The sequence below is a fragment of the Beta vulgaris genome, chromosome 4 (assembly GCF_026745355.1).
Source record: "Beta vulgaris subsp. vulgaris cultivar EL10 chromosome 4, EL10.2, whole genome shotgun sequence".
Taxonomy (NCBI): Eukaryota; Viridiplantae; Streptophyta; class Magnoliopsida; order Caryophyllales; family Amaranthaceae; genus Beta; species Beta vulgaris.
This window is the reverse complement of record NC_079205.1, coordinates 55,874,387-55,901,113: the sequence shown is the minus strand read 5'-3', so window position 1 is coordinate 55,901,113 and position 26,727 is coordinate 55,874,387. Positions and strand designations below refer to the sequence as shown.

General features: G+C 36.7%; 2 protein-coding genes across 10 annotated transcripts in view; one reads left to right on the top strand and one right to left on the bottom strand.

Annotated features, from left to right (window-relative positions):
- Positions 1 to 24,323, bottom strand: part of LOC104890622 (anaphase-promoting complex subunit 11) — a 38,708-nt gene extending 14,385 nt beyond the window's left edge. For 2 of the 8 annotated variants that reach the window (XR_007273584.2, XR_007273588.2), the window contains exons 1-2: positions 20,469 to 20,616; positions 13,388 to 13,567 (exon numbers count right to left, since the gene is read on the bottom strand). Coding sequence is in view for 3 of the 8 variants with exons in the window: in XM_010676174.4 (XP_010674476.1) it covers positions 13,452 to 13,567; positions 20,469 to 20,607 (255 nt within the window). In the remaining 5 variants the exon portion in view is untranslated. The other 6 variants (XR_007273586.2, XR_007273585.2, XR_007273587.2 and 3 more) reach the window with 6 other exon arrangements.
- On the top strand, positions 1,041 to 3,139 carry LOC104890621 (hydrophobic protein RCI2B). Of its 2 annotated transcripts, none has more exons than XM_010676171.4 (3): positions 1,041 to 1,121; positions 1,584 to 1,682; positions 2,927 to 3,139. In XM_010676171.4, exons 1-2 carry the CDS (start codon positions 1,041 to 1,043, stop codon positions 1,665 to 1,667), a joined length of 165 nt encoding a protein of 54 aa, XP_010674473.1. In that variant the 3' UTR covers positions 1,668 to 1,682; positions 2,927 to 3,139. The 2 variants fall into 2 exon arrangements, with proteins under 2 accessions (XP_010674473.1, XP_010674472.1); XM_010676170.4 differs by having other exon boundaries at positions 2,924 to 3,139.
- Positions 24,324 to 26,727: the final 2,404 nt, after the last annotated feature.

Here is a 26,727-nt window from a genome sequence, read left to right as displayed (position 1 = left end):
AAACTCCACCATAATTTAGAGGTAGGGTATACAGTAAACTTACTGCTCCTCCACCTGCTCTTAAAGTAATATTACTACAAATTTTGCATTAAATTGAAATATTCTTTGCAGAATAATTAATAAAGTGTTCTTAATCTCTCTACTAAATGTATCATGTATATGGCTTACAAATGATTTTAATGTTAAATATAGACACATTCTTACCTTGTTTGTATAATTCTCAATTGTCTAAAACTATCCTTCAGTAACCTTCGTACGAAGAATTGTGGTTGGCTCAAATGGTGAGCTTTTTTCATCACCCCTAACAAATTACAGGATTCAATTCCTACCCTAATTGAGATTTTAAGGGGGAGGGTTGGGGGTGTATCAGTATGACTTGTAATGGACCTCTGGGTGTGGGCCTTATGATGTGAGGGCAACTCACAGGATTTCTTCTAACTTATCAAAAAAAAACCTTCTTATATCATCTCCAATTCTATAAATTAGCAAAAGGAACTTGTACGAAGTTAATTTATCTGAATTGAACTGAACATAATCATTCTGAACTGAATTAAAATTGTAAGTTAAATTTATTTAAACTAAACTAAATTAAATTTCCATTAACTCAATCCAAAATAACAAATCTTTAATTTCAAACTTCTGAATTAAAATAACAACAACAGTATTAGACTATCACTTGATTCACTTCTGTTGTTTTTAGTTAACAAAACAAAATAGTATACTATAATTACCTTTTAAGAGCTAGGAAGAAGGTACCACTAACCAAAGTTCCAAACGCGTACATCCGAAAAACCAAAAAGTAACGGTTAAACCCAACCAACTAAACTTAACCGCGTTAAAAACAGATGGCCAAATGATTCTCTGCCACGTAGTGCATCATAATAGATTTAAGTTCTGTGTCTATATATAGTAACGGCTCTATAAATGAGAAATCACTTTGTCATACTCATAATACTTTGTTCTCAAAAAAAAACCCTCTTTCTTAATCATCTCCTGCATCCATAATCTTGTTAATCAAAGAGAGAAACACAAAAACAAAAATGTCGACAGCAACTTTCATAGATATCATTCTAGCCATCATTTTGCCTCCTCTTGGTGTTTTCTTGAAATATGGCTGCAAGGTATACATCACTAAATTTCGCCTACGATACCATATGTTCACTTCACCTTATTTTTACTATAATATTAAGGAGTACTTAATTTAAGTTAGATAACGTAAGTTTAAATATGTTTATATATCAAGAAAATTTGATCATTACAGTATAAATTTCATTGTAATATGGTACTTATAATTCTTAAGAAAAAGGATTTAAAAAAAACGTATTTCTTACTCAAAAAGTATGGTTAAACTACAACTATATGGTCTAAATAATTTCTTTATGATTTTTGAAAAAAAGTTTTTTTTTTACTTTACTAAACAAACATAGTTATTTAGTAATTAAAATATCAGGAAGTAAATTATTGGAGTACTTACGAAGACAATCAATAATTTGATTATTTCGATTAAGGTATTTAAGGGGTTGTTGATTATGAATATTTGAAGTTTTTCTTACATGATTTAATTTATAAATTCGGATTTACAGGTTGAGTTTTGGATCTGTTTGGTGTTGACGTTATTGGGATATCTTCCTGGAATAATCTATGCGATATGGGTTATTACCAAGTGATCATCTACCGTATTTGTAAGTCTATATTACAATTATTTGAATTGAATTTATATATTTGTCTGATACTCGAAATAGTAAAGTTTATATTTTTCTTAAGAAAATATAGTAGCATACTGATAACTACCGAGTTTATGGGAGATAAGTTAAGTTGTTTCATCTAAAAACCGTATGTTATCAATTTATCATCATAATTCAAGATTACTGCCAATAAACCGACATTTCATGAACCTAATCTTACTATTAACTACGTGTGTATTAGATATTGTTTTCTAAATCACGGCTTTCAATAAGATAAAGAAAAGCATAACACGTTAACTATGTGGGCTCATCACCTAGAACTAGAAAGAGGAGTATATATGTTGAATTAAATATAATAATAATAATAATAATAATAATAAATAAATAAATAAAAAATATCTAAGATACATAGTTCAAAAAAGACAATTATTAAAGAGAATAAGGTGCATTAACATCACTTTATACTCTATACTTGTATAGAGTGCAACTGTATGAAATAAATGATAGAATTAAGGATCTTTGTTCATAATAGAGTCACTATTATTATTTTTTTTCTATTCATTAAGTGTTGTTTTATAAATATTTGATTCATCACTTATCCATGAGTATTCTCTCTAACTACCAACATTCAGAAGAAAATAAGACACTATCAATTTGGCCCAATACGACACTAAATACGTTGGATATCATGCAAAATCTTTAAAATATTTTTCTATCGAGTTGTCGGTTTTTTTTTTCGGTAAGAAGAAGTGGCCTGAACCCCGTTCTAGTCTTAATGGGTCATGCACTTTAGAGTGAGGGGGAAGGATAAGGGGAATCCCTACCTTTAAAGTGCCTCTAGTGGGGATTGAAAACCCAACCTTGAAGTTGGAAGGGTGCTCTCCTTACCACCAGACCAAGTACTACCCATACGTAATACAACTTTACATAGAATAATTACTACCCATGTAGTTATTGTAGTAGTATAATCTTTTTATAGATGCCACCTATTTTAACTGGTATTTTTATGTAATATTAGTAGGAAAAAATGTATTTTTCTAATCTTGGTGATTCATTATACTTGTCAAGTTAAATTGATTGGTAAAGTTAAGTTAGCATGCGCGAAGTTTATCCATTTTAGGGAAAAAAAAAATTATAATAAACGAAACTGTAGTGATTTTTGTTTAGGGGTGGCTAACTTAATTCAATTTAAAAGAACATAGCGTTAATCTAACTAGATGAAATTTTTTGTTTTAAAGCAGGTAAAATGTTGAAAGGACCCCTTCAATACGTTCAGCTTGGTGATGAAGATAGCTCAATTTCTTAAATTTCTAGTATGATTGATTAATTCAATTGTCATGTAAACATTTAGTTATTTACCTTGTTTAATCTTCAATGTAGTGTGAAAAGTATGTGTTTTTGTTTTCGCAATGTATGAAGCTGTTGAGTGATATCATATGGATTTCTTCAAGTAATTCAGCAAGATGGATAATTAAGTTCTCTTAGCTTTTTAATTCTTTCTTTTTTTTCTATTTTTTGGTTGTTTACCTTGAAAAAGATTGCACTCGAGCATCATGAAGTCACTTTAAGTAGACCTCAAAATTAACTTAAACTTAAGTTTCACTCCACATTTCCTTTATATACTCCTATCATTCTTTTACTTTCACTTTATAGTATAAAACTTAAAAGCAAAGAAAGATTAAAGGATGTAACTTATTAATTAGAAGCACAAGAATATAGCCGATCTGGAACTTCCAATGAACATACTTCCTCAAATTTTGTTACGTAATTCCTATGAATATGAATGAGAACAAAGTATTCTAACTTTTCACCTTAAAAAAAAGTTTCAGGTCGAATAAGTTCAGATCAAGTCTAATCAGGTTTAACACGACATTTAAAAATAAGTTTCGATAAGAATCAACACATAAAATGTACAAGGCAATCATCATGTCTATCAAGATCACAACTCACAATATTTAAAGGTTTTATTTAGTGGTAAGCTAGACATTGTTCAAACCAGTGGCGGAACTTCATTGGGGCAGGCATGGGCCTGGCCCCCCGTAGGTTATTTTTTTTAAAAAATTAAGCCTCGTAATTCAGAGCCCAAAACCCAACATACAAAAACAAGTTACACGACATCATAATATGTTATTGTGGAAAAATCTGCCCCCTGTAGTAGATCTTTCAAGATCCGCCACTGATTTCTAACCACTAACCTAACTTGGACGAAATCGTCTCGTCCTCACTCTTCTAACTCTCTTTAGTCTGCTTGTCTTCCCAAAGTTATCCAACCTTGTTAGAATTTGGTGACTGAGAAGTTGGGAGGTAATACATGGACGACAAAGGCCAACCATCTTTTTTTAAAAAAAATTTATCGAATTGTCAAACATTTGAGAAAGACGTTTCAACCCTGGTGGAGATGTCCTAGCCATGGGCTCTAATCTTAGGAGTCTTTTTCCGACAAGACGGTATCTTTGCCTAATGATGTAGTGGGGGTTGGTTGGTAGATGTGGAGTTAGTGACGGTAGTATGGTGTTAACGGTGGAGGTTGATGAGAGATGGAGATATGGAAGAAAAACTTGATGTAAGAAATGGATTCAAATAAGCGTTTTCGTTTCTAATTGTTTGGTATGAATGTTAAGTAACAAAATTGGAAGAAAGAAGATGGAGAGAGGGAGTGAGAGAAACACCAATGGAAACCATGGAGACTGGCATACAATCCGGCGAAAACAACACATACCCAAACCCCAACCCTCCACTGCAAAAAGAACAATATTCGTTGATTTCCTTCCATTGGAGATTAATCCCCAAACAATTCAATTCATTTTCCTACCACATGGGAAAATCTCAGACATGGTAATACCTTCAAAAATCAGGAAAAATTGCAACCACAGATACGCTTTTGTGAAATTCTACTCAACCCAAGCCCTCATTAGTGCCATTAACCATGAAAATGGCAGAAGAATTGGAAATTACAAGCTTCGTGTTAACCCAGCAAAATTTGACACCCCCTCTCATCAATCATCAGCCAACATTGGAACCAAAAAGCAACCCTCCTATGCAAAGCCCTTCCCCTATCCGAAACCAAACCTAAAACCATCAATGAGAGATCATCGCTCATACAAGGAGGTCTCCACCCAAAATACACTTCACCCAAAACCTCCAATCTCTAAACCTTCACCCTCTAACATTATCCAACCTAACCAAATCCTTGAGCCGATACCTGAACTCTTTGAAAAAAAGATAAACAAACTACGGGAAGAAAGTTCGAAGCTGCTGGGAGAAGACACTGAAAAAACAAGAAATCAGATTACCTTGGAGGATTTTGAAGGTGAGCAGTTATTAGCAGTAAAAGGAAAGCAGAGTTTGGAAAATGAGGAGCTTTTTAATAGAAGTGCCATTGGGATTGCTAATTCCTCTTCTACATCAGAAGTCATCCACGATCATATACTAGCGGAAGGTGTGAATTGTCTACGGGTCAAACCCCTTGGAGGTATGGCTCACTTGATTACCTTCGACTCAATAGAAGACAAAGAAGCAATGATGGAAAGTCAATGGCTTCTTAGATGGTTCAAAAATATTCAAAATGTGCATGGTGACTGCACGACTCAATGGAGACAGGCCTGGATTACTATCTATGGTGTTCCTCTATCAGCGTGGAACTACGAAAACTTTTTTCGAATTGGGAATATATATGGCAGAGTGCTTTCAGTTGAGTACTCGAGGATGGATTATGCAAGAATTTTGATCTTCACAGACTGTTTCTTCCAAATTAATAATCCTCTTATATTTACCTTAGAAGAAAGGAAGTTTAAGGTATTTGTCACTGAGGAATGCACTTCGCATGGGTGCCTCAAATCAAATATCCCAATTGAAATCAGTAAGCCCAAGATGGTCCATGACAGGGACAAAGATGCATCAGATAATTCCCCTTCCTCTGAGGAAGATGAACAGCTAGGTGGGAGTCCAATAGTCAATCATTTCTCATCATCAGAGAATGAATTGAATGAACTGGATGAGAACCCAATGAACCTTGAAACTCACTCTACATTAAATTCCCTTAAAAACATAATATTGGAAACACCAAAACAAACAGCTAAGACCTCCTCCCCGCCGAAATTTCAAAAACCTCCAAAATACCCCCTCTCACTATCCCCTCTTAACTCTCCACCTATAGTTACATTTTCTAATGGGCCTTCTGAGCCCACCCTCCCATCTCTGGATAACTTAAAAATTATCTCATCTCCACCAAAATCACCTTTTCCTTCAAAGCCCAGTAGCAAAAATAAACTAAGCTTCAGCCTTTTGAAGAACTTAGATGATCCAACTCAAAATCCCTCTTATATGAACCCAGTCTACAACATACCCAAATCATTCAGCCCACTCCCGAAAAAGCCCAGTTCCAAAAACCACTCTTCTTCATCCTCTACATCAGACCCCTCAATACCTCCTGGTTTTGAAAATTTCATTCCTTCTCCTCTTAAAGCCTACCATGAGAATAAAAAACTCAAAAAAGCTCAGAGAAAAAAAGGAAAGTTTCGCGCCCCATCACCTTCGATTGAAACCATCTCCCCCCTCAATCACCCTCCACTGAGACCTCATGATTCAATAGCCTCTGAAATTATTGAACTGGGCCTCCAAATGGGCATGAAATTCAATGGGCCCTTGTTTGAGCTGCATGGAAAAATCAGGGACATCTTAACTCGACAAGCTTTGGACTCATCCGCCCAATAACAATCCCATCTCTCTCTCAATAAACATAAGCCAATGATTTTGTCGTGGAACATTAGAGGTGTTGGATCACGGATTAAACGCAGGTCTCTCAGGAAACTTTTGAACTCTCATAATCCATGGGTTACTTTTATACAGGAATCCAAACTTGAAGCTCTCACTCCCAAAATGGTAAAATCTTTATGGAATTGGGACGACGTAGAATTCTGCTTGAGTCCCTCAGAGGGGAACTCAGGATGATTAATATCATTATGGAGAAGCTCTCAATTCCAGATGCGGTCTTTTCATATAGACCGCAATTGGATCTCGATCTCAGGTATTTTGATCTCAAATGATTTCCCTTGTACTCTTGTTAATGTGTACAACTCTTGTGATGGCTTGGTAAGAGCAGGTACCTGGAGAGACATTGTAGAATTTTTTTCTTCCTCTAAATATCCTTGTCTGATAGCCGGAGACTTTAATGAAACATTATCTGAAAAAGATCGTGGCAGCTAACTCATTGACCCTGCAAATTCAGCACGTTTCAATGACTTTATCACAGAATTACACCGTATAGAGATCACTCCATCTGAAGGATGGTTTACTTGGTTTCGAGGAACCTCTATGAGCAAGTTAGACAGGTTCTTTGTTCAAGCAGAGTGGATTGATAAATTCCCTCTCATTAACACTTCAATTCTCAAAAGGACAATTTCGGATCATTGTCCTCTTATAATCAGAACCATGAACATCGATTGGGGCCCCAGACCTTTTCGATTTCAAGACGTGTGGCTTTCACACCCGGGCTGTCTAGAAACCATCAAAAACACCTGGAGTAAATCTGGAGGAATGTTTATCATGGGAAAATTGAAAAGTGTTAAGGCTGATCTCAAAACGTGGAACTTGCAATGCTTTGGCAACATTGACACAAAAATTTCATCTCTTGAAACGGAAATTCAAGAATGGGATGACTTGACCAATTCTCGATCCTTGAATGAAGAAGAGGCAAGGCAAAGATCTTCTGCGCAGACGGAACTCTGGAGTTGGCTAAAAAAGAAAGAGATCTTTTGGGCTCAGAACTCCCGAGTGCAATGGCTAAAACATGGTGATAAGAACACAAAGTTCTTTCACACTCTAGCCTCTATTCGCAGGAACAGAAACAGCATCACCTCCCTAGAAGTTGATGGATCCAAATTGGAGACTCCAGATGAAATCAGATTGGCTGCATTGGATTATTTCACTAACTTGTTCAAAGAAGAATCTTTTCAAAGACCGATTTTTCAGGGGCTGGATTTTATGAAACTCTCCGAACAACAGGCAGCAAACCTTATTGAACCAGTCTCCAACCTGGAAATTGATAATGCAGTTGCATCATGTAATCCATCGAAATCCCCGGGGCCCGATGGCTTTAATTTCAGGTTCATCAAATCTTCCTGGGAGATTATTAAGGAAGATGTTTATTCTATCATTCAGGAATTCTGGTCGACAGGGAACCTTTTCAAAGGGAGCAATGTAGCCTTTATTGCGTTAATTGCAAAAATTGAAAATCCTAGAGGTTTCAAAGAATGCAGGCCAATCAGTATGGTTGGCTGTATTTATAAAATTATTGCCAAGATTTTGGCCCATAGGCTCAAACGAGTGATGAATCACTTAATTGGGCCTCACCAATCTTCCTTCATTGAAGGAAGAAATATTCTGGATAGTGTTTTGATTGCAGGTGAATTACTGGAGTCGTGCAAGAGTTCCAAACTCCCGGCAGTCCTTCTAAAACTGGACTTTCATAAAGCCTTCGATTGTGTTTCTTGGTCCTTTCTATATTGGATTTTGGAGCAGATGGGTTTTCCTTCTCAATGGATTTGATGGATCTCCTCTTGTGTATCCTCAGCAACTGCCTCCATTCTTTTGAATGGTACTCCCACAAAACCGTTCAAGCTTCAAAGAGGTCTCCGTCAAGGAGATCCCCTCTCTCCTTTCTTATTTATCTTAGTGGTGGAAGTGTTGAATCTCTTAATCAAAAAGCAACAGCGTTGGGTTTTTGGTCTGGGATCGAGGTTTGCAAAAATGGCCCGGTTCTCTCTCACCTTCAATTTGCCGATGACACAGTATTATTCTCTTCTCCGGATCCGCAGTCTCTCCATAACGTAAGAAAAGTTCTAATCTTATTTCAACTGGCTTCGGGCCTACAAATCAACTTCCACAAATCTGAGTTGCTGGGAGCTAATGTAAATGAAGATAAATTGCAGGAACTTGCTCATCTCCTTGGTTGCAAGGTTGGAAAATTTCCTCTCACTTACCTTGGTCTCCCTATTGGAGGGAACATGTCAAGGGTGGCGGCATGGGATTTATTGATTGAAAAAATGAAACTTAAACTTGCCGGATGGAAGAGTAACCTACTTTCTATAGGAGGCAGACTCACCTTGCTGAGGGCATCTCTCTCAAACCTCCCAGTATACTTCATGTCTCTCTATCCTATTCCTCAAGGGGTTATTCAGAAAATAATTGGCATTCAACGCCGGTTTCTGTGGAATGGCGGGCTTGACAAAAAGGCCCTGGCTCTTATAAAATGGGAATGTATTCAGCTTCCTAAAATGATGGGTGGATTGAATGTATGCAATCTTTACCTCCAAAATCTCGGCCTTTTGTTTAAATGGGTGTGGAGATTTTTCCTTGAGCCCAACTCGTTATGGAGTCAAACTATCCAGGCCAAGTATCACTACTCTCCATCTTTTAGAATGGGTGACCTAAATCACCTGTCAAAAGGAGGCCCATGGAGAGGAATCTGTAATCGCATTTTAAAACACCAGGGGGCTCGTGATCTACTGGAATTTGGCTCAAGGCGAAAAATTGGGAATGGAGAAGACACTCTTTTTTGGCATGATTCATGGCTCACTAAAGTAGCAGCTAAATATAGATTTCCCAGGCTCTTTCGCATCGCTGTTTTTCCCCTAGCCTCTGTGGCTTCTATGGGGACCTGGGTAAATTCGAATTGGAAGTGGAATATAACATGGAAGCGTGCTTTTAGGCCAAGAGATCAAGTTGAATGGAATGATCTCTCCATTCTTCTTCAAGGGACCTCTCTCTCAAAAGACAAAAAAGACCAATGGTTATGGCTCCCCAATAACTCTGGAACCTACTCAGTTAAATCTGTCTACATGGAGTTACAAAAGAACTCGGAGTGCCTACTCCGGGATGTTTCCCATAAACTTTGGAAAGGATTAGTTCCTTTCCGTATTGAGGTTTTCTTATGGCTAGTATTATTAGAAAGAGTCAACACAAAAATGAAACTAGCAACTCACAATATCATTCCAATGTCGGATGTATCCTGCTCCTTTTGTCACGAAAATCCAGAAGATGTTTCTCATCTGTTTCTCCTCTGCCCCTTCGCCCAATCAATCTGAAATTGATGGTGTTCTCTCTGGAAAATATCATGGGTATGGCCGCGCTCTGTTGAAATGGCTCTCGCACAGTGGAACTACCCCAGCAAAATCAAATTTTTTCGGAAAGTATGGCTTGCATCATTCCAGGTGATTCTCTGGTCACTCTGGAAGGAAAGAAATGCTAGGGTTTTTGGTAACTCTTCAAGCTCCACCCATGAGGTCCAAACCTTGATCCTTCTTCGTCTGTGTTGGTGGATCAAAGGTTGGAAGGACTCCTTTCCTTATTCTCCTGAGGAAGTAATCAGAAACCCAGAGTGTCTTCAATGGAAGGGGCCCCCTCCAAATCATTCTCGCAGATTATCTCTCCTCAAGGATCCCTCAAATTGGCCCAAGCTTCAATGGTTGGTCGAAGTTTCATGGATCCCCTCTCAAAATAGATCAGTTATTGGTGGTGCTCTTCTCAACAGGAAAAAAGAAATTCTTTGCCTCTTCTTGGGTCCAATTCCTCCAATGGATTCAAACTCAGCTGAAGTAATAGCGATCCACAGAGCAGCTCAAATCTCCCTCAACTGTGAGCAGTATAAACATCAACCCACTGAACTCCTATCAAAATCTCTTATGGCAGTTAAATGGTGTTCTTCTACCTCAGGAAGCCCACCAAACTTATCGCTGATGTTGAATTTCATCAGATCCGCCTCTTCTAGAGGACTCAACCTCTCAATTTCTCATAAAACTCAAAGGTCCATCACAGTGGCAGATCTTATAGCAAGTCATGGATATTTTCGAAATTCTGAATTTGTAATATGGAAGCAGACAAGTGTATAGTTTGTTGGATACTTGGCCAATTCTGATGGACATGTGTAGGCTAATAGCCTGATGAGCTGTAACACTCTTTTGATTAATGAGAAATTGAGCCTTACTGATCAAAAAAAAAATGTTAAGTAACAAATACCGTTTCCGAAGAGAAACATAACCCCCTAGGTTGTTACCCTTATCAAACTAGTAGAAACAAATTACCTTTCCTTAATCATAAACCTCTCAATTGTTTTCACTCCACTAGGATACCAAACTATTAAAGATAACAATTATTATTTTCATTTCCCATCCTTATCCAAATCCTTTCCATTTAGTTTTCGTTCATCATACCAAATGCTCCCTAAGTGAGTATGAAGGAAGGGAAGTGGACGAGCAATGCTTGGTAAAAGTATGGCGGTACTTAACAAGCCCAAAATAAATATGAACCTCGTGCACACTAACTTAGTGTGCACCCGATCCATCTCACGTGAGTTGTAATAATTACAACTCTAAATTTTTCTCGCGTACCGTCTTCCGCTCTTTCTTCTCTCTTCTCTGATAACTTCTCTCTCTTTCTCTCTCCTTTGATAACTTCTCTCTCCTTTCGTTTTCTTATAACTTCTGCATTTTCTCTCTCATAAATTAACATCTTCATTTTCTCTCTCATAAGTTCTTCATTTTCTCCCTCATGACTTCTTCATTTTCTCTTGTTCAAGTTTGTACTGTCTTTCAATTTTTTCGTTCATTTATATTTAATGTTGAAATAATATAGTGTATTTTGAAATGATATAGTTTATTAAATTACCAGGCGCATTACACATACCCAACAACTAGTTAAGAATAAAAAAGTATTTACTCAAATTTATAAAATGGTTATTTACTTTTTCTTTTGCAATATGATAGCTCACGTGAGTATTTCAAAGGATCTTCAAACAAACTGCAATAATCAACAATAAATTTTACAATTCGTTTTATTGATGGTTATAAATGATGGTCATTGTGTTACATTTTATAGTAAGTTAGTAAATGAAATTTATATGTTAATATCCATGGTAATCCTATTTTATTTCAAAAAAACTTCATCCTCAAAATTCATCACCGTCCGTCCATTCATAATCACTTGGAAAAGTTTTATTGAGCGATAATAGAAATTTATGAATAAAAATCACATGACTTGGAGATGAAGTTTCCTTGCCATGAATATATAACATAAGAAACTCTTACAAATTTAGACTAGAATTCAATACTGTTACTAGCCTTTATTACCCACCTATCAAAAGAGCCATTAGTATATTTGAGGCCTTACCTTGACTTATACTCCTTCATTCTCCAATAGTTTGCTCCATCGAAAGATAAAACTAATAGGAGGAATTAGCGTTAATATGAAAGTGATAACCCCACCCCCATGTCATCTATTCGTCGACATCAAAAGAATAAGCAAAATATAAAGCGTAGTTCATATTATACACTCGAATGTACCATACAATCAAAAGTATTTCATTGCTCATTTGTACGGTATAGGTTTTGTACCCAAAAAAAGAGACAAAGTATAAGATGAGTATTTTGGAGTTCCAAACTAAGATCGGGACCATTTTGTCCACTCTCTCTTTTGAGTTCTGCTTTGTCACTCTCAAAGTGGACAAGAGTTTTATCCTACCTAAAAGCATTGGTACATATAAGAGGTAATGAAACTAGTCATGCTCCCTTATTTCCAATGGAACTAAGTAGTTTCTCTTTATAAGTGAGGGATGATTCTATGGTATATAATCATATATCTATCCAGATCTATTTAATCTAGTGGATTAAAATGATTTCGAACATACTTTTTAAGTTCCAAACTCATTATGGACCATTAAATTCTCCATGGTCCTAGTTAGAGGGTTGTCTTATCATCTCTAAGACAAACTTATTATACAAAACATGATGATGGTGCATGGGAAAGGGATGAGAGGAAAACCAAAATATGGACTTGTATTTCCAACCAAATCTTTCCAATATTAGAACTTTAGTACTCATTTATTTTTATTTTTCAAATAAAAAAACAAAATAGATCCCTTCAATTCTCTCTCATCCTACTTATCATTCATATCCCCATTAATGAAAATGTATACCTCACCATCGTTGCCTTCGGCTTCTCCAAATTCCCTCACTCAAATGCACCGTTCGTATACGACTACTATTTCACCATTCGAATTCCCTGCTCTAAATGTATGAGCAAAAACAAAGATCAACAAACAAGAATATCTCTTACACCTATAAATCAGATTCATCATCCACTACCAAAGATATGCAATTATGCAATGACGTGATCTTTATCCCAAAAAAAAAAATCTAACACTTACTAATCCGAAATTCTTTCCCCGTACCAAATGCCAGGAAGACAGAAAGAGAAAGGAAAACCCAAAAAAATATCCAACACTAATAGAATAATGGCACCATAGCAATTACAGGTCCACTTCCTTTGTCTCGTTGGATTGAAAGAGACTTCACTCCAAATTTTTGACGATTAGTGGCAAATATAGCTAGTATTGGCAGGTCACTCTCCATTATGCCCACTTGTTTCCTCGTGAATCATATTTCAAATTTCTATCATTGTCAATCAATTAGCACCTAAATTATTTAAAATCTATACAAAACAAAATGATGACCTGTAAACTTGATCATCTAACAACAATTGAACATCTCATAACTTCAACTTCCAAGGAAGTTTTGGAGTAACAAGCTGTAGCAATTTTTGTGAGCTGTAAACTAACCACATAATCACATAGATGATTCATAAATGATATCGTCAGGCATTTGACTTGAAAAATGATATCGCCATGGAAGGAAGAATGAGAGTTGTACCATGATTTAGACATAATATGCCAATTTCGCAGCTAGTTGACAAGAGATTTGGTGAACATGGGTTTTAGTCCTTGAAATGCCATTCTCGACGGCACATAGGACAATGAGCTTGAGAGGTTTGTGAATTCACCCACTTCAAGATGCAGTGTAGATGGAAAGCATGGTTGCATTGCCCCCAAACTGTAGCAGAAGATAACATCAGTATCGACCTGAACTCATGATACATGTACAATTATGAGATATAAACACACATGCTAGAACAAAAAAGGAAAAAGAAAAAAAATGATATTAAAAGTCTATTCCTTTGATCTTTTCCCTGTTTAATCGAGAAGCATCCAATGACAAGCTAGCAATTGGAAACTAAGCAAACATTGAGAAAAGAAAGAGCAGAATAATGAAAGGACTAGAGAACTGAGGAGCTATGAAGTAGTGAACCAATGAAAACGAAGCAATTTTTTTTCTTCTATACTTCCTCCATTCTTCAATAATTGCAACATGTAAGGAGTTGCACATTTTTAATGAGATGAGAGAGATGAAAAAAGGAACCCATGTGATAAGGAGAGAGATAGAGAAAAAACATAATTAAATTTAGTAATGTTGCAATTAATATGAAACTTCTAAATAAGTGAAATGTTGCAATAATAAAAGAACCGTGGAAGTAAATAAGATAAGAAATGTGAAGAAAGCATTAGAGCATAAGATGTAAGAGGCAAGCATCCCAAGTGGGATCCAAGAATTTTATCATCAAATTAAACGGGAGGGACACATTTAACTGCTGGATTTATCAACTTACATCCTCCAATTATGTGTTCAAAACAGTATGGAATACTCTAGAGAAGGTTCATAGCTTCCTCCAAATTATCTATGCCTCTCAGTAGGACACTTCACTCGTCCTCTAAGATCCACAAAAGATTACACAACATATTCTCTACACTTATTTACCATAAATACTCAACCAGAATTCATAAAATGTAAAAGATGTACAGCTGGATTACAGAGCCTATTCCCTTGTTTGCTTTCATAACAAGAAAGATAATCTAGCTCTTTATTAAGGCAAAGCCACTTACTGGCAGGTTCGGAAGAATTTAAGTCTTTTTACAAACGCTTGATTCTCTTCTCATATTCCCTATAAGCTTTCCTATGTGTTTGGACTTTGAGTGCCAAACCACAAACAAGGGAAGTGATCCAATGGGCTTCTCAGTGAAAACTTTAAAAAAAATTGCGGCTGATATGGGCTCAGATTCCTACTCAGAGCTCTCTCTCCCTAATGATAATGGCAGGCTGCGCTAGAGCTCAGGAACTGATTTCCTCCAGAGGAGACGTTGGTCAAGGACATTATCCTCGCCGATACAATAATGGTTCCTCTACCAATGGATATCATCTATTCATCTATATATGTATTGTACTTGTACAATTCACTCTTCCCAACATTGTGCTACCATCGCCTCAAATCTATACTGTATTCATCTTTCTACATAAATACCCTTGTAGTCTGATTAACGCTTCAGCATATCATTAAAGGAAAACATCATGTAGTGACAAGTGACCTATGTAATACAAGCACACTACCTGGATGGGGCAGAAAAGTGCAGCCATTAACTTGAGAGAAATCGGTCTCCAATCATTTATCAATATGCTACTCTTTAAGGTCCTGATAAGTGTGTTTTAGTCTTCATTTTAGTAGCATTTAAGTCTTATTTTAACATATATTTTGACTTTAGTGCATTTTAGGTTAATTTGACCATAACTTGAGTAGTTATGGAACCATTGTGTTATTTTGATATAATTTCTCCTCTTAATGGTGATTTTCAAGTCTTTGGGGCCGATTTTGACTAAGGCAGGCCAAGATGGTTCATAAAAGGCTTAAATAGCAGAGATCCCAGAGGTGTGAAGTTGAGTTCAGGCTCACTGGAAGTAAAATGAATGATGACTTTTGAAGAATTTTCGTAGAATTTTGTTTTTTATTTTATTTATTCAAAAGCACATCAGCACATGCATAATTTACTATCATCAACGAGAGACTACTCCTAAATGCATGCATGAACGAATGCAACTAATTGTGAAAGTTATCTTTAAAATGCATCCTAAACATGAAACTCTATACAAAAGTTGAATGAAAATAATCCTAATAATATGCCTAAAATGACTAATATGCTATGTTACCTGGCTCGGCTAGGAGTGTTGGGTATAGGTACGGGTATGGATCCGAGTTTCAGCTATGACACTTCCGAAAAATCAGGACCGTCCGAAATTTGGACACGGGTACGGATATTTTTTTGTTGCTAACAACATATTAAAAGGTTAGACAAACTTTGCTTAGTGGAAAAGGTAAAATAAACTGAAAATGGCATAAAAAGATACCATAAATGATGCCCCTCCAACTCTACCGAGCTCCCATGTCATTTCATTAACCAAAAAGTAGTGAGAGAAAGAAAGCAATTCATCTCTCCTTCCTTTAATTACTAAAAATAATTCTCATGCTTTTACTCCCTCTCTTTCCTAAGCGGCACACCCCCCCCCCCCTCGAAGTTAGAAAAAGAGCTTTTCAGTTTTCATCTTTCTTTAGTCCTCCCTATTGAGAAACTCACACCATGGAAGACGACGAAAGTTCCCGAGCAAAAGCCCCAACTGTGAAGAGATTCCATATATTTTGACATTAGTTATAACTGATTTAGGGTTTACAATTAAACCCTAATTCTCAAAAATTAATGTGAAGTACACTGAATTAGGTGATGCCCTTTTCTCTTTTCGTCTATTTCTCCCTTGCTAGATCTAACCGTACCCGAGTGCAACTTAACGTATCCGCCCCCATATATCGTACTTGTGTCGGTGTCGGTGTCGTGTCGTATCGACACAAGTATTTGGCAAATTTTGCCAAAGCCCGGAAAACAAGATCTAATATGTACAAATAATGAAGTATATCCCTTTCCCAAGCTAGAAGCAAGTGTCCTCAATGTGTAATGTTAGAGCATGTAAGAAGAAGGGAGAAAAGGAGACTCAAGGGTCTCGAGCAACTTCGTGCATCGGATAATCACTAGAGCGGTGTACGGGTGTACGTCCATTCTTGTGAGATGTGTGCCCATCCTTGTGAGATATTCCAAGCTCGAAGATATTCATAATAATTATGGAACATTGCTGTACTAGAAAGACTCATATTCAAAGGTCATCGTGTCAACTGAGCGCTGCATAGATGCAACATAATTAATGTGGGAATGATGGAGTATTTGAATCCCAATATCAAGAGTCTTAATATCTCCTCAAATGGCTTCAAGTTGATAAAAAAGATAACTTCGGTGTTGAATCATTGTCATACTTTGGCTTGTGGAGGGCATGATAGAGCAAGCACAATTGTTGCTAAAGTATTCCAAAGTAGTATGTTTCGGCCTTCCGTGCAAAAAGATGCTCGATAATTTGTTTTAATCTGTGGTAGATTTCAAAGAAGTGGTGGAATCACTAAAAGAAATGAGATGTATTTGGAGTGGATTTTATAGGTCCTTTTGTTCCATCCTTTGGCAAAATGTACATACTTATGGCGGTTGATTATGTAAGTGGGTTGAAGCCATCGCGTCCCCTTCAAATAACCACAAAGTTGTTACCAAACTTCTGAAAAAAAATCATTTGGTTTGGAGTGCCCCAAGTTTTTATTAGTGATGGCGGTTCACACTTCGCCAAGAAGTAATTAGAGACGCTCTTGAAATTTCTATCATCCCCAAATCCAAGGTCAAGTTGAAATTTCCAACCATGAGGTAAACAATGTCATTACGAGAGTGGTAAATAAGACAAGGAAATTGATCTTTAAAGCTTGATGATGCTCTTTGGGCACTTCGCACAATTTTCAAGACACCTCTCGATACCATTCCTACCACCTAGAGTACGGAAAAGTTTGTCATTTGTTAATTGAGCTCGAGCATAAAGTTTGGTGGGCAAAAAAAAAAAGCTAAACACGGATCTCAATTTGGCGGGAAAAGCTCGAAATGAGAAGCTGAGGAGCTCCCATTTGAGGCATTTGAAAGTTCAAGATTGTACAAGGAGCAAACAAAAAAGTGGCATGATCACCGGATTCAACAACGAGAATCCCAAGTTGGAGACAAGGTCTTGTTGTTTAACTCAAGGCTAAAGCTCTTCCCCGCATAAAGCTTGGTGGGCAAAAAAAAAAAAAAAGCTAAACACAAATCTCAATTTGGCGAGAAAAGCTCGAAATGAGAGCTTTCATTTGAGGCATATGAAAGTTCAAGATTGCATAAGGAGCAAACAAAGAAGTGGCATGATCATAGGATTCAACAACGAGAATTCCAAGTTGGAGACAAGGTCTTGTTGTTTAACTCAAGGCTAAAACTCTTCCCCCGTAAAATTAAAATTCAAGTGGTCGGGACCATTTCGAGTTATGAAAACTATACTTTATGGAGTCTATGATTTTGGGAGAGTATGATCCATTTTTGGTGAATAGTCAAAGATCGAAGCTCTACCACATGGTCGGGGTCGGTCTGAATACCCCGAAGAGTATCTGTTACCTAGTGATTGTCCACTTTAGTGGTTATGGTAGCCATGATGGAGGCCATATCGAAGGACTACAAGGCAGAAGAACCATCCACCTCACTCTCGGGAGTGCAACGGTCGGCTCTTGATATGTGAGTAGGAAGAACTCACCATCAGTTAATAATTAGTCGCTGGGCTCCAAATGAACTCACCAGTAGCATAACAACAAGGTTTGCAACGCACAAGCCAAATGCAATGAGACTCATAACCACGCAGAAATTTCATCTCCTGCAAAGGTGGAACATCCAGTAAGTTGGACTCACCAGCTGAAGGCGCACTTGATTCCAAGCATGCTAGGTCTTATGCCAAGTTTAGATACGTCGCTATCAGAGTGATCATTCCACCACAAATAATCTCCCCGGATACTATGATACCAACCCGAGTTTCCTTCAATCGATGAAGGAAGAGATAGGTAAAAATTAATTTGGACTCCAAAGTAGGCCCCATAGTGGCCAACAACCAAAGAACCAAAAGTTATTCCGCCACAATTATCCAACCTCTTGTTTAGGAAATATGGTGTAAACCAACATTCTACGAAAAAAACGAATAGCGGGATAAATGATTTCTGAGGCTTTGGACGGATTCGTCCTAAACTGCATGTTGCCATCAGTTATTTTGGCCTACCACGCCTGCTGCTCTTACCCTCCCAAATCTCCCCTAAGGGCTCGTAGCATGAAGCACCAGAATCCATCCCAAATGCATCACATATTTCATTGAAGGACAATGTTCTAACGGTATTGAAAAGTCGACATTGTATAGTCACAGCACTACAGTCCTTATCCTCTTACTTGTGTTTAACGAACTCAGAAATTCTAGAGTTAGTTGATCATAAGTGGATTCATGTATGTCAAGGAAGTCCAAAAACCCTAGAATAGTTGTCATTTTCCTCTCTATTGAGTCAATGTGAAGAGCAAGACAAGTTTTAGGATTAAAGAGCTTTGTAGGACGACCTGTTCGACTTGAAAGCTGTGTAAAAATTGCCCGGTGTACTGTGATCACGAATTTGAGAGCATAGAGGGGTGGGGGATTAAAGCTAGTAGAAGGGGCCTAGGAGGACCCTTTACTAGCTTTCTCCCTCATCATGCCCTTTTCTCATTATTTGTTATGAGCTGTAAGACACTAGGACCCCACTCCCCTTTCTTTTTCTTTTTTAAAAAATGATGACTGCTTCCTGCTTCATATTTTAGTAGTCACGTGCTTTCTCTTTTTAGTTTCTACCTTTCTTTGTTCTTTTTTCTTCTTTCTCTCTTTTCTCAGTTTTTTTTTTGCTTTTCACTTTTCTCAGTTATTTCTTTTCCCTTCTCTACTTTCTTCTTCTGCTATTGTACTTCTTGATAAGGCCTCCCCAGTTCTTCTCAAAGATACCTCTCATCAGATTGTTCTGTTTCTTTCGTAAAAATTAAGAATACACAGTAAAAATCATGGGTAAACTAAAATTACAGCAAGTCAGCAACCATAAATTTACAGTACCTGGTTTTACAAAGAGTTTATAGCTTATAATTATTAATTACGGCAGCTTATATTTTTTTCGGTTTAAAATTATTCTCTAATTGATTTTAAAGGTTTTTGGCGTTAGAAGTGCGCCTCGCCCACAAGAGGCGTACGCCTTCGCCTCGCGCCTCCCTTCGCCTTGCGTTTTGCGCCTTGGTGTGCCTCACGTCTTTTAAAACTAAGATCTCGTGTGTTAGATCCTACGTGTATCTCAATTAGCGAATCTCCTAGTTACGATATAGAGTTGACCAATTGACCATCACACCTACAAAAACGCCAGCAATGAAAAAAGAACCTTGATTCTCATCTTGGAAAAGCTATTTGTCCCACTGGGATGTATTTAGATATCAAGCCATATGATTCAGAAACCTTGGGATCCCCCACCCCCCAAATCTAAACTAGTGCTTTGAAGATAATGACTACCAGTCGCGTTGGCCATTGGGGTAATTGAAATGAGAAACATCATCAACGGTCTAGAAGGAAAACATTAGATCACTAAACATTGATGGTAACTATAAGAAGCCATCACCATAGAAGATGAAATCTCAACACTGCAGCAAGATGCACGATCGACATTAGTCAATAGTAAGCATAGCCTAAACTCTTGACCCATGAGGCTTTTGTCCTATGACAAGGCATGGTATGAGTCTGAAAAGAATGAACACTGACCCTAGGATTTGAAAAGAGTCCATTTAAGTTATAACCCTTTAGAATGCCTGCTCTGGAAAGAGATTTTTAATTATATTTGACTCAATAGATAGTGTACCACAACCTATAGGTGAAAATTTTGGTCAATAATGACTATTTCATCTCTGTTGAGCAGTAAATTGCCCACTTTCACTACCTGCCTAGCGAAAAGACATCACATCTTAATTTCAGAAAATAATTAACTCCTCAACTAGTCTACAACACAAACAAGTATACTTAATATATCAACTTAGCATATCGCATGCTTAATATACTTGCACCAACAACCATGCTCAATATATAAACCCAAGAAATCAAATCTCTTTTATATTTACCAAAACAAAAAGAACTAGAAAGCGTCACATACTTAATGGGCAGTCATCACCAGGTAATTTGCAATCTGGGCAACAACCATCAAATGCCATTCTGCATATTCCGCATGTTTCGTCCTGGGCATCCCAGGTCCATGAAGCTACGGCATGCCATTGTAGAATGTTAACTTTCATCCTCTTTCTCTGAGAAGAAGCAAAAACTCAAAATAATGAGCACCGTGTGCTATTGACATGTTCAGGCATGATAATAAGTATAAACAATTAATAAAAAAAACATCAATAAAATTTCTACCTCCCATAAAGTTAATGGTCTTTCACAAAAAGGTACACATCATATCTCTAAACTTGTTTTGTTCAAGATTTCTTATTTTCTTGAGAAAACAGTTCCATGGAAGTTGACCTTCATATTGTTGGTATCTTCAAGAAAAGGAACTAAGGGGAAAGGAAACAAGGAAAGAAACTTAACAAAAATGTTTGGTTTGAGTGGGGAATCAAAACCAATTTACCTTCATACTGTTTGGTATCTTCAATTAAAGAAAAAGAATGAATACAGCCTCCATTCACCTCTAAAGTAAAAATAAAAATGAATTGTTCTCTATCTTCATTCTCAATAAATATGCACTTTCACTATCTTCTGAATTGCATATACTGTTTGAGTTCTATCATCTCTGGCAACCAACAATTTTAGTACCTTAAAGTTTTCTTTTTCCTTCTCCCTCTCACCAGTCCTAAGCACCAATATGATTTTGAATTTCGGGATTTTTTTCTCAATCTGGAATTTTTTTTCTATTCTAGATTGCGTAGTCGAGGACAAGATGGGTGTGGCAGGTGGTTGCTCGTCTCTTGTGGTGGGGTTTTGATTGCTGGTGGTTAGTGGGTTAATGATTGGATCAAATTGTTGATGGGGGCTGAAGTTGAGTGGCGGAGGGATTGGGGGTCTGGTGGTGGCAACAGTGGTGGGGCAGCGGCGGTCTGCTAGTGGCAGTAGAGGGGTGGTGTTGTAGCTGGGAGTTTGGCTGAAATCAGATTGTGGGTGCATGTAGGTCGTAATGAGATTAAAATGTCAAGACCCTAAGTTGGGGAATTCAAGTCCCAAGGGGATGTAGGAAATGACAATACAACCGTGTGGGGGAATTCTAAAACCAAAATTGCAGAAAGGGAATCAAAAAAATTAAGTCTGGATATATGATTTTTCTCTGGATATCCGATCCAAATTATCTGAAAAATTCAGCCGAATCGGATATCCGAAATTTCGGATTGGATCAACCGAATGTGACTGAAATGACAATAACCCATTGATGCAAAAGCAAACTTGGAGAACAAATATATTGAATGAGAAGCAAAATGTAGCACAATTGAATGGGTAATTCAAAGTTGTTGAATCTACTTATACCGTATTCATTTCCAACAAACTTCCCCCTCCCAAAAAAGAAAAGGATCCTGTAAGAATGACAGGCTTGAAACAGAAATCAAAATACTGATCAATAAAGAAGAAAATGAGAAGTGACAAAAAAAATCTCAATATACAAAATCAAACAGTGTGATCAATTTGAAATATAGCTTTAACAGATATCAATAGCTTAATCAACAAACTACTATAATATGAAGAACAATACTTGATCTAACAAGGAGATAAGAGGGATGAAAATCGATCTTGAACCTATTGAAGCCTACAAATAGAAGGATAGAGAATCCCTAGAATTTCAAGGTCCACATAGTTTTAGTGGACAAACTCTGCTAATTATATGATCCTAAAAGAGAGAAAGAAAAACCTCTTGGTTGACTAATTACAGTAAGGATGCAAATTAAGCGACAAACTGGGTGGTTGTTGAGGTGTTATAGGTTTTCCTAACTCCCATGGGTTACTGTATCTTGTAGAATGCAAATCATGTTAGATGGATACAGATAATTGGATCAAGTCACATTCCGAACAAGAACAATTGAAAAATAGAGTAAGATAACCAGGCAATTATTACTTATTACGATAAAGAGCATCAAACAAAGTCATTCACAATAGACAAAAGAGCTTTTCTATTACAAGCAGTTATTAAAAGATTTTACATTTCTTAGGTTACAGGTAAGGTAGAAAAAAAACAATTTTTAGCCCCACTCAACACTTTAACCAGCATGAAGCCTGGACACAATGATTTCTTGATCCCAAGACCCAAAAACAAAGAGAATTGAGTCAGATTGACATCAAGGACAATGTCACTTGTCACGCTATCACATTGCTTTCTAGACTCAAGTCCTAGCTACACATCAAATTTAGACCAACTGCAGCTAGTCCACACAAGCAAAAAGTTTGGCTAAGCAAAGGTTTGGATCCAATTAGGTGACTCCTGTCAACCACCCCAACTCTGCCAGTCATGAGCCTCAGGGCTCAAATTATTGACACAACTTTGTCACTATCAAAAAAGCCAATGTCTTAGCCGTTAGCCCCAGATCTCACTAAGCCCTAGTCTCCCACGAAAAGGAGAAAAAGAAAAAGGAAGAAGATGGAAATGAAAGCATCCATATGGTGAAAAGCTCCACCAATGACCAAAACAATAAAGGGTAAGTTTTTCAACCTTAACCCATTCTAGACCCTCCATTCAGTCTAGGGAAATGACAAAGACAATGACTTAACAACAAATCTCTTCAGATTAGACAATACATTTCAGCGTGGAGTGGTCTTAAGTAGGAATGGGGATAGGTGTGAGGCTCTGAGAGCCGAGGCAGTGACAATTTTCGAAAAGGTCTAGCAACGTGGAGTGGTGTTCTCATCATAAGCTAACTACATTGCATTTATTTATTTTCAATTTTCAGAACAACTTCCTAAAACAGGGTGCAAAAGATAATCCCCAAACCAGTGGTTGCCTAAAACTAATTTCATGAAATGGTTCCCAAATAGGCTCGGTTAGGGGACGTGAAGTTTAGAAGCACAAGTTGCTCAAAATCTCAGCTAACTTATAATAGCATTGATATTTGATGCTGATCATCCTAATATTGATCATTGTTTCAGCATTGAACACTATGTGGAGTCGCATTATTCATCCCTAATTTCCAGCCACAACACTTGAAAAATTGATCTGATGAAATTAAACAAGAACAAGTGAACACAAATATGCGCATCTACAAATTGTAACATAAATTTTCTTATCATTTAGTTCCATGAAACAAAGATGAATCAACAAGTTATACCAGAAATTCATTCGAATCATAAGTTTATTACATGTAAATTATCCATCCCTAAAAACATGAAATAACATATAATTTGAATTCATGAAACAAACAATAACAACCGCATAAAACCAATCGCATGAATAATCACATGAAGTAGATCTTAAAAATCGCAATTCCACACCAAAATCCGCAACATAACAAGTAGATTCATCTAAGGAATGAAACAACAACCTGGAACGAGCTTCTGTAATTCGAGCTTCTGCAATTCGAGCTTTGGAATTTGCATATGAGTGACGATTTTTTATTTTTTTTGACTCGTGAGTGACGAATTTGCGTATGAGAGGTTCTAGAGGTGCTGGAGGATTTTGCTCGTGAGGGTGTTGTAATTGTATAATTACTAGTCTTACATGCACGCAGATAACGTGTGATAACAAACGAAGTAGAAAATAAAATTAATTAGGTAGAATAATTGTCTTTACAATTTATTTTATCAAAAAACTGATATTTTAAATTTCCTAATTTCCCCCTTTTTTCATTCAAATGAAACAGTTAGTTATCCTCTATTTTTTTTCTTTTTTTCCCTTTTTTTTTTTTGGTGTCCCCCATGTGTTGCCTTATAGAATAGAGATACTAGGACCGGCAAAAACTGCCCAACCTGATCACCCGATCACTAATTTGAAAATTCTGAATTTGGATTGAGATTTTCGATCTGAAAAAGAAAATGGATCGACCTAACCCGATCTGAAAAAGAAAATGGATTTAGATTTATTAGGTTGACTTTTTCAATCTCAAAATAACCAGAAATAACCTAATTTTAAAATAACCTATATTATGTAGGCTAGGTTAGAACTTAGAATATTACAAATTTTTATATACGGCCGGCTATACCGAAAATTTCACGTGTGGCCGTCCCAGTCCAATTTGAAATAATAAACCCAGCGCTGAAACATGACATATATGTAGCCCATACGAAAGTGGACTGAATTTTGCTTTTATGAACGCGCTTCTCAGTTCTCACCAACCCATCCTCCTCCTTCCTCTAATTTTCTTTCACACAGTATTATACCCTCCAAACCTTCAATCTCCCTAATCTTTCTCTCTCCTCAATCTCCTTTGCTGAATTTCCACCACAAGATACACTTCTCTCTCCTCCTTCCATCACTTCCTTCAATATTCTCAATTAACCCCGAGTTCAACTCGGTGCGAGTCGCCTGCAAGCTGCACATATCCAACACGGTGCATAAACTCACAATTATAGGAGAAGATGATGAAAATGACACGAGATCACCACCGAGCATCATGACTAAAGCATCACAAGTATTTGAACCATTATGATCGCAATGAACACAACATAATTCAATTTGTTTTCGGTCTCCACGCTTAATGGATATTTGATGTTTGTTGACTCTAGTTTTGTATAGATTTCATCCATATTTTTCAAATAAAATACATTAATGGGGGATTGAGTGGTTGACGATGTAGTGGAGAGAGAAAATGGGATTTTTTTTTGGTGTTTGTTGAAATGTTATGGTACACTACTCACTGCAAGTCTGCACTTGTTGGACTTTGTTGTGGAAATTAATGAGGAATTGTTAGTTTATTAGTGTAGAGTAACCTTGCTTCATCAATACAAGTACTCTTATTTAACATCGTTTAAACTTATGAGTAACCCCATTTAATAATAAAAGAAACTTCATTTATTCATATTAGTAACCCCACTTAATCATATCAGTAACTCCACTTAATCATACTAGTAACCACAATTAATTATACAAGTAACCTGATTTAATCATACGAGTAACCCCAAAGGTTGACAAAAGTAACCACATTTATTCAAGCGAGTAACATAATTCATTCATAAAAGTAAACTGATTAGTAACCTCATTTATTCAAATGTGTAACCTCATTTGTTCACAAAAGTAACCTCGTGTTTTCATATGAGTAACCTCATTAGTTAGCAATATTAACCTTATTTAATCATACAATGATCCTATTTGATCAAGTAATCTCAATTGTTTACAAAAATATGCCCCATTTTATTATATGAGTAACCCCATTTTCATCATATGAGGTAACCCAATTAATTCATACTAGTAATGTCATTTAATCTATGAGTAACCTCATTTAATCTTATGAGTAACCCAATTAATTTATACTAGTAACCTCATTTATTTATACAAGTAACTTCAATAAATGATACGATTAATCTCATTTAATCATACGAGTAACCCAAAAGGTTCATAAAAGTAACTGCTTTTGCTTATCAGAGTAACCACATTTATTTATAGGAGTGACACCATTTTATTGTTAAAAGTAACCACATACTCATACAATTAACTCACCATGTACTCATACAATTAACTTCATTTGGTCATAAGAGTAACTCCATCTGGTCATAAGAGTAACTCCATTTGTTTATAAGTGTTTGTGCATAAGGGTCAACTTCAAAAGGTTATATCTCACAGCACACTTAATATTTTGGGAAGATTCAAGTTGTAGATGAAATTTGGCTCGATAGCTTTCCAACGCATGGTCAAAATCTCGATTCTGAAGATAAACAAGGGAGATATGACAATTAGAAAATGAGCTGACGGACTGACAATGTGTCTCGCGCTCGGCCACACCTGTAATTTTGCGTGTGGCTGACCACACGCAAGACGTTGTGTTCTTACTTATATTGGGTCAAGCCCGATTTTTGGATCTTAAGGATTTCTAAACATATAAAACATAAAAACCCAACTCACTCCACCGTTTTCCACTTCTCAACTCACTTCTCATTTTTCTTACACCTCAAAACCTTGGAGCTGCAAAGTTGTACGAAATTTGTGCAAACTTCTTCAAAGTGTGCGAAATTCCTCGAGTTTTCATCAACTATTCAACTCATAACTTATAAGTTCTTCTAAATCCTCTATGAGTTCTCTGTAATTATGTTTTCTTTTTGTCAAATATCTTCTTTTATTATTTTTTTGCTATAATGTTTCGTTTTTTTGGCTATTCAACTCTTACTTGATTCTCTTCAGTTGTTGCTCCGCAAAAGCATTGAATTATGAATTTGGAAATATTTTTAATTGTAACAGGTTTTCTAAACATTTTTCCATATTGGGTTGTCCAATTTACAAATGAAACTCTGCC

Coding starts and splice junctions, on each gene's coding strand:
- LOC104890621 (XM_010676171.4), top strand. CDS start 1,041: ATGTCGACAGCAACTTTCATAGATATCATTCTAGCCATCATTTTGCCT. Junction 1,122..1,583: donor TCTTGAAATATGGCTGCAAG/GTATACATCACT, acceptor TCGGATTTACAG/GTTGAGTTTTGGATCTGTTT.